The 14,916-nt window shown below is 41.0% G+C and overlaps 1 protein-coding gene across 1 annotated transcript in view; it reads right to left on the bottom strand.

Annotated features, from left to right (window-relative positions):
• The window catches only part of LOC138762030 (protein AMBP-like), a 56,960-nt gene extending 42,044 nt beyond the window's left edge, over window positions 1-14,916 (bottom strand). The window contains exons 1-6 of the mRNA XM_069935216.1: window positions 14,736-14,916; window positions 13,973-14,109; window positions 12,821-12,891; window positions 10,700-10,801; window positions 8,082-8,183; window positions 2,365-2,400 (exon numbers count right to left, since the gene is read on the bottom strand). Of these exons, the coding sequence (XP_069791317.1) occupies window positions 2,365-2,400; window positions 8,082-8,183; window positions 10,700-10,801; window positions 12,821-12,891; window positions 13,973-14,109; window positions 14,736-14,873 (586 nt within the window). The 5' untranslated portion in view covers window positions 14,874-14,916. The remainder of the gene's footprint in view (window positions 1-2,364; window positions 2,401-8,081; window positions 8,184-10,699; window positions 10,802-12,820; window positions 12,892-13,972; window positions 14,110-14,735) is intronic.

Genomic DNA, 14,916 nt, shown 5'->3' with positions numbered 1-14,916 from the left:
TTTAGAATGTAACATACATGAAATTCTTTGGCTTTTCTCCACTGTAAGGCTGACAGAGAGTTGCCACTTTCTCTAGCACGCCTCACAGAAACCAAGACTATTAGGAAAGCGAAAGAAAAAAAGAGAGAGAGAGAGAGAGAGAATTTTTGCACTGAAATCCTGCAGTGCTGGGGAAGTGTCAAAGGACATGTGAGAATGTCACTTGGAGCCTTTAGTCAACAAACTATGGGAAGGCAGCTTAAGGTGATGTCCATTTGTCTCCCAACCTCATATTAATGGAGAACATTGCTTATCTCTGAATTTCATTGTTTATGCAATTGCTCAATCTATGTCTGAGAATCTTTCCAGTTTATTTGGAGTCTTATTTATTTTAGCAATTATCACTTACTATAGATGTTATCCATTTATCCGGGGTCTTACTACTTTACCAAAGATCTTATCTATTTACCATGGGTGTTTTTACTTATTTACCAAATTACCTGCTTACTAGGGGTTTTACTTCTTTACTGTCAACCTGTTTTCTCAGAACTATATTATTTTACTAGGTGTGCTTCATCTTAAACAGGACAAACCATTAACAGGTGATTGCCCATTCATTTATCTTTGGGGAGAGAGGGAGCAGGAGAGATTGGAATTGATGCAGGGCTAAGAAGAGAGCATAGGGCAGATAGATCTGTTTAGGACAGAGGGTTATCGGGAGAAAGCAGAACATTTCATTTTGTCTGGGAATGATGCAGGCCTCATGGAACTGATGCAGGCCTCATGGGAGAGTAGAATTTACAAGGAGTGATCAGACAAGTCTGATAAACTGAGCCAGGAGATTAGTTTGTGATCACTGGGGTTTAGAGAGAGCCGTAAGCAGTCTTAAGAGACCTGCATCAGGATGCAATCAAGAAGTGAAGAATGTAGTTTGGTCTTTAATTGAAAATATTTCAACCCATTCAAAACTGGATGTTGGGCAAGTAGAGGAACATATCAGCAAAAGTGCAAGCATAAGGAGACAATGGGTACAAAAGAAAGTCCTATTGCAGGTGGGACTCAAGCTCCAGATAGAAAGATTGGAATTGAATGATACAAAGATTTTGAATTGGAGAAATATTGTTTATCAATGGCTATAGACAAAAAGACTATAATATTTTACAAAGGATGGAATTTGTAATTTTAGATAAGAAATATTTCTGTGCTAAGGCTGCCTGGGTGTTTTAAACATGGAGCTGAAGGAATAATGATCAAGGCATTAAGGAGCAATTACATTTCCAAACACCTTGGAGAAGAAAGGAGATGAGGCAGAGATTGCAATAATAGAAGATTTAAGGGATGTTTTTCAAGTTGGGAACATTTGTTAAAGGATCATTATCCTGTGGAAATATAGTGATAAAAAAGATGCCCAGAAAAGGTAATGCAGATGTAGGAATAAAACTAGGGATATACAGGGCTAAGGTAGGGAGTCTTATAAAGAATTTCTCTCCAATGGGATCTTGAAAGAGAATAAAACAGTGAATGGGATTGAAATAATGATAAATATCAGAGGTACTGTGGAAGCATACCAAGTCCAAGATGTTGTCTGGCCAACATCCTTTGTTCAACCAATACCAGCAAAGGCAGACCACTTGGTTAATAATTTTAATTTCTATGTATTTATTTATAAAGTGGTAACAGGCCCTTCTGGCCCACGCTGATCAAATACACCAATTAACCAACTTACCTCATATGTATTTGGAGGGTGGTAGGAAACCAGAGCACCTGGTGAAACCCACATGGTCATGGGGAGAACATATAAATTCCTTACAGACATTGTTAGATTCGAACCAGGGTTCCAGGATTGCTGGTGCTATAGTAACATTGCACTAACTGCTATGAAATTTGACACTTCTGATGGACAGAAATATCTGACACATTTACCAAAAGAACAAATTAATTAATTGGTTGAGAGTTGTTAGGCAGGGGGTGGCAAGAGTCCGAAGCAGGTCAATGCAAGTCAACCACTGCATTAGTGGGGGGAAAGGAAGGGGAGTACTTGGAAAATAGGATGTGTTGTGAGTTTCCACCATGCAAAGCTGCATCAACTGCACATGCATCAAGAAATGTTAGTTTATTTACTTTTGTTCACAGGAATTTTATGAAAGCAAATTTTATTCTGCATCTCAAATTTTTGTGTTGTCATTTGTTAATTAAGTAAGGTTAACTTTTTGTAATTTGAATGGGTGTGATCACCTGACCAAAAAAAAACCCCAACAGTTTGGCTACCTATGGCTCAAAGATAAATGGAGTTGAGCTTGTGTGTGACGACAGTCAGCAATGACATAAGTAATCAATTACGAGAAACCCACCATGAGTCTTATTCAATTATACAGAGGAACTCACCAAGACGATGGAATTCATCAGCAGTTTCACAGAATCCTGAGAAAAGAGTTCAGAAGGGCAACATTAAATCTCTCACAGTCTCCTGACAATCACAATCCACTTAGAAAGATTATTACAGAACCAATTAGTGGGAAATCTACTTGCTTTTAAAAAAAAAACTAGATGCTCTACCAGGGAGTACAATGAAGAAGGGAAAGAAAGGGAGACAGTCAGAGGTTATGTCAGGTGGGGTATTAGAATGGTGCAGAATGAGATGGAGACAGTATGGGATGGAAAGGTGGGATACAGGAGGAGAAATCCAATATAGAGGAAGAGTAGGATGGAAAGGGGTTCTGGCAAGGAGAGCTGGGATAAAGGTATGATGGAGGAGCAGAGGGATGAAGGAAGATTAATGGAATAAAAGGGGAATATAAAGAACCAGTGATATGGAGGGGTGAAATTAAAAATGATAGGACAATGAAGTGGAGATGGAAGGTTGGAGGGAGAGAGATTCTAAGATAGGTCCAGGATAAATTTCCAGAGCAGTACATTGGTATTCTAACAAGGAAGAAGGTATTGCTGAATCTAGTTCTGAGGAATGAGGTAGGTCAAGAGTACCAAGTTTTAGTCAGGGAACATTCAGGAAATAGTGATCATAGCATCATAAGGTTTAGGTTAGTCCAGGTTGAAACCAAAATAAAAATCCTAACTTGGAGGAAGGCCAATTTTAATGGGATGAGAGTAGATCTGGCCCAGGTTGATAGCAACCAAAAGTTAACAGGCTTAGCAGGACAATGGACTGCCTTTAAGGAAGAGATGGTTCAGGTACAGTTGAGGAACATTTCCATAAAAGCAAAGGAAAAGCAAATACATTCAAAGCTCTCCAGAATATTAGATAGACAGAAAGGTAAAGCAAAAAAGCCGTGGGTGACGTGTTGAGTTATAAATACCAGTAAAAACCAGGTTTATAACAAAAAGAGGGTCAAAGAAAGTTAATCAGAAAAGATAGAAATGTTGTAAGAATTCAGCTGGTGAAGAGTATTTATGGAAGGGGAAATGAGGCAAAGATTCTTCAGCATAACTATTGCAGAGTGGTGAGAGCTCCCGGCATCTGAAGCTTTTCTGCCATCTGGAAGATGCAAATCAGGAATGGGATGGAATACTTCCCAGATGCCTGAATCCTACCCTAGTGGCCAAAGGAGTTAAGGGTTATGGGGATAAGGCTGGAAAGGGGTACTGATAGTAGTGATCAGCCATGATCTGTAAAATGGCGGTGCTGGCTCCACGGGCCGAAGGGCCTACTCCAGCTCCTATTGTCTATTGTCAAGAATGACCAAAACAATCCATTTGATTGAAACTCATCTACCACTTTAAGCATTCATTTACTCTACCATTTGCTGAAAAATGGCTAGTGTTATCCATAAAATGTTACATTTATTCCTCGAGAATCAAGGCAGTTGCACATGCTGACTAAGTTGCCAATCTGAGCTTGCCCCATTTCCTTGCATTTGGCTCATATCCTTTAAACCTTTCTTATCCATGACTTTTAAATGTTACAATTGTCCCAGTTTCTACCTCTCTCCCGGCAGCTCCTTCCATATACCTACCACACTTGTATGAAAAAGGTGCCCCTCAAGTCTCTATCATCTGCAGGTTCTCCTTCAAGCTGTGTATCATCTTGACTTTTAAATGTTTAAATTTAGACATACAGCATGGTAACTGGCCCTTTCAGCCCTTGAGCCTGAGCTAAACAATTACACCCAATTCACCTATAACCCAGTACATTTTGAAGGGTGGGAGGAAACCAGAGCACCTGGAGAAAACCCACACAGACACAGGGAAAACGTACAAACTCCTTAAATTTAGTGCCGGATTTGAACCCTGGTCATTAATGTTGTAACAGCGTTGTGCTAACTGGGAAATAGACTTGGAAAGAGATTATTATTCCTTCATCACTTCTGAGTCTAAATCCTAGAAACCTCTCCCCAAAAGTCTCAAAGGAGTATATTCATCAGAAGGTCGACAATGATTTATGAAGCCAATTGGTCTGGGATAGTTCAAGGATAGTTAGGATGGGCAATAAAGACTGGTTTTACCAGTTAAGCCAACATCTCAAAAAAATTAGTAAATACAAAATGCATTTAGTCAATGATCAATTTTTTGCTATACCTGTCCCACAGTTCTATCACGTGTTCACTTTTAATTTGCTTCCATTTCTCAATGCTTAAGGTGTAAGAAATTAGCAAGGATTTTGTTTTGTCCTCTTGGATTGATTAATTTGAGTCATCAATGGCATGAACCAATACAACAACAAATAAGAGGAGGTGGATCTGAGAATGCCCCATCCTCAATTCAGGTCAATATAAAAAGGCAAAGCTGAAGTGTGCATAATCATCTTCACACAGAAATTGCAAGTGGATTATGCACCTTGATTTCCTCCCGAAATTACCCTCATCGCAAAAGTCAGTTTTCAGACTACTGATTTTATCTCATGAACAACTGAGCGCTGGACCAGCAAAGGCCAGCAGTATCATAGCTGTCGTGCTGAAGACTACACTCCCAGACCAATTGTTCCCTGAACTAAGTTGTATCAGTACATAATGCTGATACTATGAAAAATGAATAATTGCTATCCCTGTACTATTTTTTTTGTATGCCTATATTTTGTTACTGTGCTCTTACTCATCTACCTTCTACGGCTATGTGAATGTTAATCTATTAGACTGCTCACAGAACATTTCTCACTCTACCAGGTCTAATGTGCAAACAAACTTAAATCTTAAAAAAGAACAAATCCCATCCAGCTAATTAAAGCCTGATCAGGTCCTCAGCAAATGATAGAAGTTGTCAAACTGCACATATAATGTACACACATATGAGCCTATGAATTGGAACAGAAAAAGGCCACCAGGCTCCTCAAGGCAGCTCAACCGTTCAATAAAATCATCCAATGAATAAGATAAACTCTTCATTCCCATCTTATCCATGATAACTTCAGCTTCTTGGATTAGTAATTAATTTATCTGCCTTAAATATACTCAAAAGACTGAGTCTTTGAAGAGTGTTCACAAACCTCTGAGCCCCTTCACAGCATCTGCAGACTTTTGTGTTTCACTGATAAGGAACAGCCCCTTCCCATACCACCAACAGAATTTTTGTTTTGTTTTAGTTTGAAATTCTCCACAAATTTTTTGTGGTCAAATTTACAACCTTGTTTAACACATTTTTGATTATTACATTAGTAATTTTTGTCTTTGTCATGTTACTGCTGACAGGTTTGAACCATGGATTGAGAAATATTGGTCTAGTCAGTCCATACATTCCACATGTCCATTAATTCTGAAGTTGGCTACTGTTTCCAGAATGTTCCCCAAGTACAGAATAATGGTCTGGAGTTGAGTGCTTTGTTCCACCCAGTATACATTTGACCTGGCAGTCATGGCAAGGTTAGTATTTATTACCCAGTCCTGCTTACACTTGAGAAAATGGTACTGAGCCTTCCTGAACCACTGGTGCCATATGGGAGGATTTTGATTCAGATGTTCCAGAATAATTCTGATTTATTTCTGGTTCAGGAAGGTGAGTGACATGGAGGGGAATATGCAAGGGGAGGTGTGTCTATGTGCTTCTCCCTCAGTTCTTATTGCACCTGCTGCCATTGACGTAGAATCAACACATAAAGTCAAGCAAAAAGCCTTTCAGCCCAATGAGTCCTTAAAACCACAAGCAACTATTTTTAAACTAATCATTCTCTGACCAGTTTATTCTCCCCATGTTCCTATCAATTTCTTTCCATATTTCTACCACTCACTTAAACACTCAGGACAATTTACAGTAGCAAATTAATTTACAAACTTGCACATATTTTGGTGGGTGAGGAACCCACAGCAAATGAAGGAAAGCCATGTAGTCTTAGGGAGCACATAGACAGCACTGGAGGTCAGGACTGAAGTCACATGTAAGGCAGCAAATCTAAGTGCATTGCTTTGCTGTCCACCCTCCTTCTATCATTAGGCACATCATCCAGTACTTCCAACTGAATGCCAGGCACATGATCAAGGCCTTCCTTGCTTTAATTATCCTCATTAAGCACACTATGCAGTCTTTTCAAACTTCAATTATCCATTATTGCCCTTTCAATGCAATAGCAATATTAAAGTACATCTTGTGCTTTTTTTTGTGCCTCCAACATCCGATACCTCAATTAAAATTAAAATATAATCCACATACACTACTTATCTTTTTTCCACCACAAGTCTAACAGATATTCTTTTGAACACAAGAGTTTAATTAAGGGGAGATTTGATAGAGTTATACAAAACAGAGAGTGGTGAAAGTGTGGAACGAGCTGCCAGTTGAAGTGGTGAATGTGGGTTCTATTTTGACATTTAAGAAAAATTTGGAGGTACATGGATGGAAGGGGCATGGATGGGACTATGGTTCAGGTGCAGGTCTGGGCAGAATAATAGCTTGGCACAGACTCAATGGGCCAAAGGGCCTATTTCTGTGCTGCAATGTTCTATGGTTCAATCAATAAATCATTAGAAAGTTTATTGCCAAAAGCCTACATATTGGTCCTTGTTCTTCACAGTTGTGGTTATGGGAACCCACATGGGCACAAACTTGTTTGGAACAGTCCTTGTTTCAGACCTCCTCCAGTATCTCTTTTATTGATACATTGATGAGTGTATTGGTGCTATCTCCTGCATTCATGTTATGTAAAGGTTTCATTGCCTTTGCTACTGGTGTTCTTCCTATTCTCATTTTCACATGCTTCACATCTGACTTTTTCTGTTGTTGCTTCTACTTTTACTTTTTATATCTTTCTTGACTTGTCCAACTCCATCTCAGGGAGAGATTACAAACCAGTGTCTATTGCAAACCCACTGACTCCCACAACCACCTTCAGTAAATCTAGGACCTTGCTTCCTGCAACAACTCCATTCTATTCTCATTTCTCCATTTCTGTTCCAATGTTGAGACATTCCACATCAGTGCTTCCAACATGTCTTTTTTTTTTAAACTGTGGTTTCCCTGCCACCATCAATGACAAAGCTCTCAGCTATGTTTACTGAATCCCTTAACCCACTCTTTTCTGCCTTGGTTAGAGCAAGCATACAACTCCAGAGACACAAGAGATTGCAAGTGGAGTAATTTGGAGCAAAAATACAAACTGCTGGAGGAACTCAATGGGCCGAACAGCATCAATGGAGGGAAATAAATTGTTGATATTTTGAGTGAAGACCCAGCATCGGGGTTCCACTTGTCCTCATCTTCTACCTCACCAGAAGCCATATTTGGCTGATTGCCTCTATTTTTCACCAGCTCTCAAGAGATTCCACATTTATCCCCCCTTCCCTTTCAACCTGCCTAAAGGGCCATTACTCACAGCTCCCTGGTTTGTTCAATTTCCACTAATTATTCCCCTTCTTACTGGCTTTTCCCCAGTAACTGGAGGAGATACATTTGTCCTTTGCGCTAGCCCCTTTTTATTATAATGGATCAAACATTCTTTCTAGGTAAAGCTTACTCCATTTGATGCCCATGATATGGATTCCAGTTCTGTAGAAACTGCTTTGTTCATAACTTTTCTAAGCTGTTTCTCTCTTCAAATATGCTATCTGACCTGCTGAGTATCTCCAGCTTTCCGGTTTTGATTCCATTTCCTTGTTTCTAAGAATAAACAAAATGCAGCTAGTTTATTTAAAAGGCAGTCTAAACATTGGAATGTTTCTGACCATATTGAGGGAACACATAAATGAATATTTCTGGGATGTTGTTGTTGATAACAAGTTCACGAAACTTCTTCTTCACAGTGTCATTAATGTTAGAGGTTCTCCCTGGAAAAAAGAGAAGGAAACTGTAATTAAAGGATCAGTGACAATCACATAATCGCCTCTGAAGAACACTTTTCTTGTTCCTAACTAATGTGTGTAATTACCCAGCCTGTGTTTGATGAGACAACACAGGAAACTTTACTCTTGTAGCATGCACGCTATTGCGAAGTGTGGAAAGAACAACGCACACCCAAAAAGTTGAAGACTGATTTATTGCACTGATAGCTCTGCTTGTATTCTCTCCCCACTGCTGACGACAGGAGTGACATCACAGCAGTGCTGGCATTGGATTGGTCAGCATTCCATCTGTTGCTCGTTGTTTCTCGCCGTGCAGGTGGTCACCTGGGACGAAGATCGTTGGCCCCCGCAGGGTCTGCGCGGTCGCCACGTTTGTTGGCCATCTTGTGTACTGGGTCGCGTGCCAGTTAGCAGGCTGCTACACTACCCCCCTGCCCCCGCAACCCCAGATCCAGTGATCAGAGCACTGCCTGCCGGTTTCATCATCACAGGGGCTAAGCAGTTGGCTAATGTCCAGATGTGCTGGTTGAGGCAGTTGATAATGAAAGTCTCTTCCTTACCACTGATATCAGCATATGTTGATCCTTGTGTCTTACTATTTTATATGGCCCCTCGTACAGCCGTTGCAAAGGTGTTCGTTGTGCCCCCCTCCGAATGAAAACATACTCACAGGGTCTCTAAGTCTTTGAGGAGAAAGGTTTTGGCCTGGCCATGCAGCGGAGGCTGCGGAAGTGCTAGTGTATTCAGTCTTTCTCTCAGCTTAATCAATGAGGCTGTTGGGTCCTTGGCGGTGGCCAAGAACACCCCTGGTATTACCAATGGTGAGTCATATGCCATCTCAGCTGCTGAGGCATTGAAATCTTCTTTCAGCGCAGAGTTGATCCCCAGGAGGATCCAGGGTAGCTCGTTTTTCCAATTCGGTCCCTTGAGCCCAGCCATCAAGCCCACCTTTAGGTGCCTATGGAACCACTCTACCAACCCATTGGCTTGAGGGTGGGGTAAGCCATGGTATGGCGGAGCGCCACCCAGAGTCCTGAAGTGAACTGTGTATCTCTATCAGAGTTCATATGCTCCAGGACTCTGAATCTTGACACCTAGCTGTCAATCAGTGCCCTGGTGCAGGTGGTTGTGTCGGCCAGTGGGACCCGCTTCCTGCCACCTCGTGAAATGGTCAATATAGTGAGAGATTGGTAGCGGCCTTACAATGTCAATATGGACATGGCTGAACCTATGTTGTGCTGGCTCGAAAATCGGGGGGTGCCTTGACATGTGTCTGCACTTTGGACATGTCTCAGAGCGTGCAGGTCTTGGGCCACTGACTGTCCTGTTTCCAGAGGCCATGCCAGACGAACCTACTGGCCACCATTTTGACAGAAGTTCTGATGGCTGGGAGTGCCAGGTTGTGCACCATGTCAAAACATGCTACCTCCTTGTTGCCAGCACGATGGGGCGGGGTTTGCCAGTGGAGATGTTGCAGAGGAGCATCTGGTTACTAGGGCCGATAGCAACATCCTCCAGCCTGAGCCCGGAAATTGCTGTTCTGTAACCTGGGATCTCAGGGTCTTCCTGCTGTGCCCTGGCTAGGGTGGAATAGTCTATTCCCTGGGTTAGAGCTTGGACAGACTCGATTGCAGGGCGGGACAGTGCGTTGGCTACCATGTTGGTCTTACCTGCAATGTGTTGGATGTCCGTGGTGAACTCAGACACATTAAGAGGTATTGCTTCTGCCTAGCTGACCACGAGTTCAACATTTTATGGAAGCAAAAGTTAATGGTTTATACTCCATGAAAACCCTGAATTGTCTACCTTCCTAAAAAGTGCCCGACTGTGCCAATAGTTCCCAGTCAAAGGCACTGTATTTGTGTTTGGGTGGCCGAAGTGCCTGCTAAGGAAGGTTAGGGGCTGCCATTGCCCTTCGATGAATTGCTCCAGTGCACTCCCTACCGCTGTGCTGGAGGCATCTCCTGTGACACCGATTGGCGCCTCTGGCCTGGGGTGTTCTAGAAGGGTGGCATTGGCCAGTGTGTCCTTTGCATTCTGGAATACCTCTGAAGCCTCATTGTCTCAGGTAATGTCTTCACCTTTCACCGCCATGAGTGCGAAACGGGGCCACAAGATGCGGGCTGCTGCCGGTATGAATCAGCGATAAAAGTTAATCATAACCAGTAAATTCTTGCAACCCCTTCACTATGTAGGGCTTTTTGGGTAGGGGTTTCGTTCCATGCCTATTGATTCGATGCCCCAGGAAGTCGATAGTTTCCAAATCAAACTGGCATTTAGCAGGGTTTATCGTTAGGCTGAATGAAAATCGAGGAAAATAATAGGTAAAAATTACAAACATTTAAAATGGTGCCCTAGCGATAGTTGACCAAACATGCAATATGCAATCTCAACCAATTGGCAAATTCATTTATCTGGCATCTATCATAGCTAGACAAGGACCATATTGGCATATACCTTTGTTTGGGCACAAACATAGCAGCTGGGCATACTTTACCCACCATAGAGTTTGACAGTTATTTTCCGTCTTTGTTGAAAGAAGACTATTGCGTAATTAGTATAGTCAGTTTCACTGATTACAATTTCAGTAGTCTGTCCCCGATCTGCAGGGTGAAACAAAATGATATAATTAGGATGTTAATTCCTGGAAGTTCTACATAAGATAGTAGAGCAACTCTCAGTGTACTCTCCATCAGAATGATGCCACAGTGTAGCAGAGAAAGAAATTATTCAGCCCACTGGAGTCTAGCAGATGTTTCATACATTACCACATTTACTTCCACTCTGTCCCCTTCTCTATTTCTCAGCAAATTTTCTCCTTTGTAGGGGTCTTCCCAACCTTAGCCCATTAATGTAGCCTTCTGCGAAAGCCAAATACTGCACTGGGTGGCAGACTGAAATAAGCACACTGTACTGGGAATGGTCAGCAAGTCTAGAGGTGGATGGAAGTTACATTTCAGGTTAATAATTTTCCATCTGAATGCATTGAAACAATAACCAATATGGATTGGTAAGTGACAAGTGGCAGATGCATTCAATGATGCAGTGAAAATTTAACTGGTGCTATCAGAGATCGTCGCCCCCATCCACCTCACTCCACCCCCTCCCCCCACTCTGATCTTGTACCCTGTACCCAGAATGTTTCTATCATGATATTTTATGTGCAACATTCATTTTGGAAAATTGTATAAGAAACTGAAAAATTATGATACGGGAACAAGGAAGGTAAATAGTGGTGATAGTCAGAGATAAGTATTGGAGACATTGCTGTTTTGGATTTATATTAATGACTGGGCCCAGGTCACAAATTCTAAATTTATGCATGACTCCAAACTTAATAACATTGTGAACTGCAAAAAGGACAGTGACAAATTTCAACAGAGGGTAAACATGCTGGTAGAGTTGGCAGACACATGGATGTTGAAGTTTAAATTGGAGAAATAAGAGGTGAATGCATTTTATTAAAGAGAATGAGAAGATGAAATACAGAAAGGGATACAGGAGTACACAAACCAGGTGGTATGTGTGTGAAATTGCAGAGTAAGTTGAGAAAGCATTCATAAACAGAATTCTGGCCTTAATCAATGGAGACAGAGAGTATAAAAATAAGGAAGCCACATTGAATCATATGAAACACTAGTCTGGACTCAGCTGGAAAATTACTCTCTGTTCTGGACGCCTCATTACAGGATGGATGTGAAGGTAGTGGAAAGGTCCACAGATTGTCTTATGAGAGTGGTTGCTGGGATGGTATTAGAATGGAGAAGCTAGATGTGTTTTCTTTGAAAAAGAGAAGGCTGAGGGGAGACATGACAGAAGTATACAAAACATTAAGGCTGCTGTTCCTATCAAGGATCATAGGTGACAGATATAAAATGCAGGACAAGAAAAATGTAACCATGAATATTTTTTATTTTGTAGCGTGTAGATGGATTCTGTAATATACTTTTTTTGTTTGGGCACCTGCCTTCATTTTTCTCATACCTTGATGAATGGCTCTGGCCAGAAATGTTGGTTATGTATCCTTATCTTTGCCATATAAAGTACACTGTTTGACTAGCTGAGTTTCTTCAGCATTGTGTTTTTACTTTGTAATATACCTCCTGGAGAAAGGATGGAAGCAAGTTCCATTGTGGCTTTAGGAAGAAAATATGATGAAAAATTGCAATGTTATGGAGAAAGGCCTCGTAGATGGAACTGGGGAGGTCCTCTGGTTGATTGCTGTAATGACAATGAGTTTATTGTCATATACAATGTATAATGTATATTGGCACCAGAAGTCTTACTTGCTGCAGGTGAACAGTAAGATTTTTGGTGCCAAAATATATTGTACAATGTTTATGACAATAAACTCTTATCATTATAGTTGCTTCCTCTATCTCACATTCCAATGAAGATGCTTTGTCTCTGCCTCCTCTCTTGAAAAAGTAAAGTGACTCCCCATCATACAAAATACATTTTCATTTGGAGGGCTGAGTTTATCCTCCCACAGTGTTGACTCTCTCCTCCCCTCTTATCGCTCACTTTATGTTCCTCATGAAGCATGACTCCTAATCAGTTGCTTTCTCAAGCTATATGGCAAATAGAAGAAAATATTGCATTCAAACAAAAATTTCACAAACTTTTCCTGGAGAATCTCCCTGGGGTTGTAGCTTTCTTGTAGTCTTGTTTAATGTCCCAACAGATCCCATCCCTGTGAGATAGAGAGAGAGAGAGAGAGAGAGAACATCTATTGCATTCCATTGCACTGCATAACAGAGCCTGATGAGTTCACCCTTGCAGTTAAATTCTTAGCCCAGTTCAGAAACTTGAGACACAGTGATTCACTCACCTGAAAATCCTAGACTACAAGATGATATTGATCAGTTGGATAAACCAATGGCAGATAGAATTTAATTCTCATAAGTGCAAGAAGGAAGACAAATAAGGCCAGGATATACATAATGAATCATAAGACCCTAGGAAGTATTGAGGAAAAGAGGAACCTTGGTATACATCCAATAATGCCTGAAGGTAGCAACAAAGTTAGATAAGGTGTCAAAGAAGGTACAAGGGATTCTTGCCTTCATTGGCTGGGCACAGGAAGTTGGAGCAATGAAGTTATTGTGTATCTTGCTAAAATATTTGTAAGGCTACAGTTGGGTGGTTGGAATTTGGAGCAGGTTGGAGGAACAGATTTTCATATATTGTAAGTATCTAGACAAGTACAGTAAAATCCCTGTTATCCAGAATTCAAACAACTGGCATGAAAATCAAGGAAAATAAATAGGTAAAAATTAAATGTTTAAAATCGTGCCCTCGTGGTAGTTGGCCAAACATGCAGCACACAATCTCAAGCAATTGGCAAATTCATTTAGCTGGCATCTATCAATCCTCACAGGTGCCAGATACCAGGGGCTTTACTATATAATAATGGACTGTAGTCCATTAGTTTATAGACAGTACATTTTTACTGTACTTGAATCTCCAAGTATAGAAGAGTATGGAGCCTGCTGATGGTTACTTAATGCATAGACATGTGGGCTGAGAGACCTATTTCTATTCCATGTGACTGACTCACTGAAGGAGTGAATATACAGATGAATGAGAGCAGCAGCTCTAACTTTCATCCAGTGGTAATAGGCAGGAAACCTCTCAGAGAAGTGAGTCATTGACCACTTGTACTGTGGTACCAGTAGGACACACATACCCGGATTGATGAAAGCAAAGTTACTGATTCTCAGGAGTCTGAAATCAGGAAATTGGTAGAAATAAAAATGTCTCTAGGCACTCACAGCTTACGGAATGTGTTGATACGCATGGCTTCAGTCTGATCACTCACTCTCACAGAGACGGCCTCCAGCCTATGGTTATTGGTTTTCAAATGGGAACATTGTGATCCAACAGCAAAGAGGCGCCACACTCCTGTAAACTAAAATAGCACATCCCATCATGCAGGCCATGAGCAGGCACATCATGGGTTAATTAAAGAGTAAAGTTTGCTCTTCACTGTAGATTCAGTCACTCCCACAGGAAGTAGAACAAAAGCTAGTGCAAAGTCACACTTTTCCAATTACCTTAAATTTTGTTCTCTGAATACTATCCCCTCTCCTGTAAGGAACATCTACTTCTCACTTCTAAATAATCATTTGCACTATCTGCCACATTAAAAGACCTCAGATTAAATCTCCCCTTTCCCTTTTATGCTCCCTGGAGAATAATCTTAGCTTCTGCAGTATCTCCCTGCAATTGAAATCCATCTGGTAATCTAATAAATGTTTTTGAACTATCTTTCTCCACTTATGAAGCTAAAGATCCCAACTGTTATATGAATTGATTTGACAACCTATCCAAACAGCTTCAAATATTTAAATACATGTAAACCCAGATCTGTTTCAAAATTGTTCCATTTAATGTAAGTGGCCTCTCCCCATTCAGTCCACCGATATGCAACATTTCATACTTCTCTGCCCATTTCACCAGTTTTGGCTCTGAGGGGCTAAATCTCTAATTGTGCCATCATTAAAAAATGGTGCAGCTATATTTCTGGGTTGTTACCTGCTGAAGGTTAAAGTTGTTATGAGCCTGGATCTTGTCGATGGGACCCCGATTACGTACTCGCCCCCTTGCACCGCTACCACCTGAAAGAAAAGTCAAACTTAATGTGGAAAGGAAGATCAAACGAAAAGGCCCCATAGTCTGGAGGCAGGGAAGGTATCTGCTGAGTGAGGTCTTTGTA

Source organism: Narcine bancroftii, chromosome 1 (genome assembly GCF_036971445.1).
Source record: "Narcine bancroftii isolate sNarBan1 chromosome 1, sNarBan1.hap1, whole genome shotgun sequence".
Classification (NCBI taxonomy): Eukaryota; Metazoa; Chordata; class Chondrichthyes; order Torpediniformes; family Narcinidae; genus Narcine; species Narcine bancroftii.
This window is presented reverse-complemented; position numbering and strand designations above follow the sequence as displayed.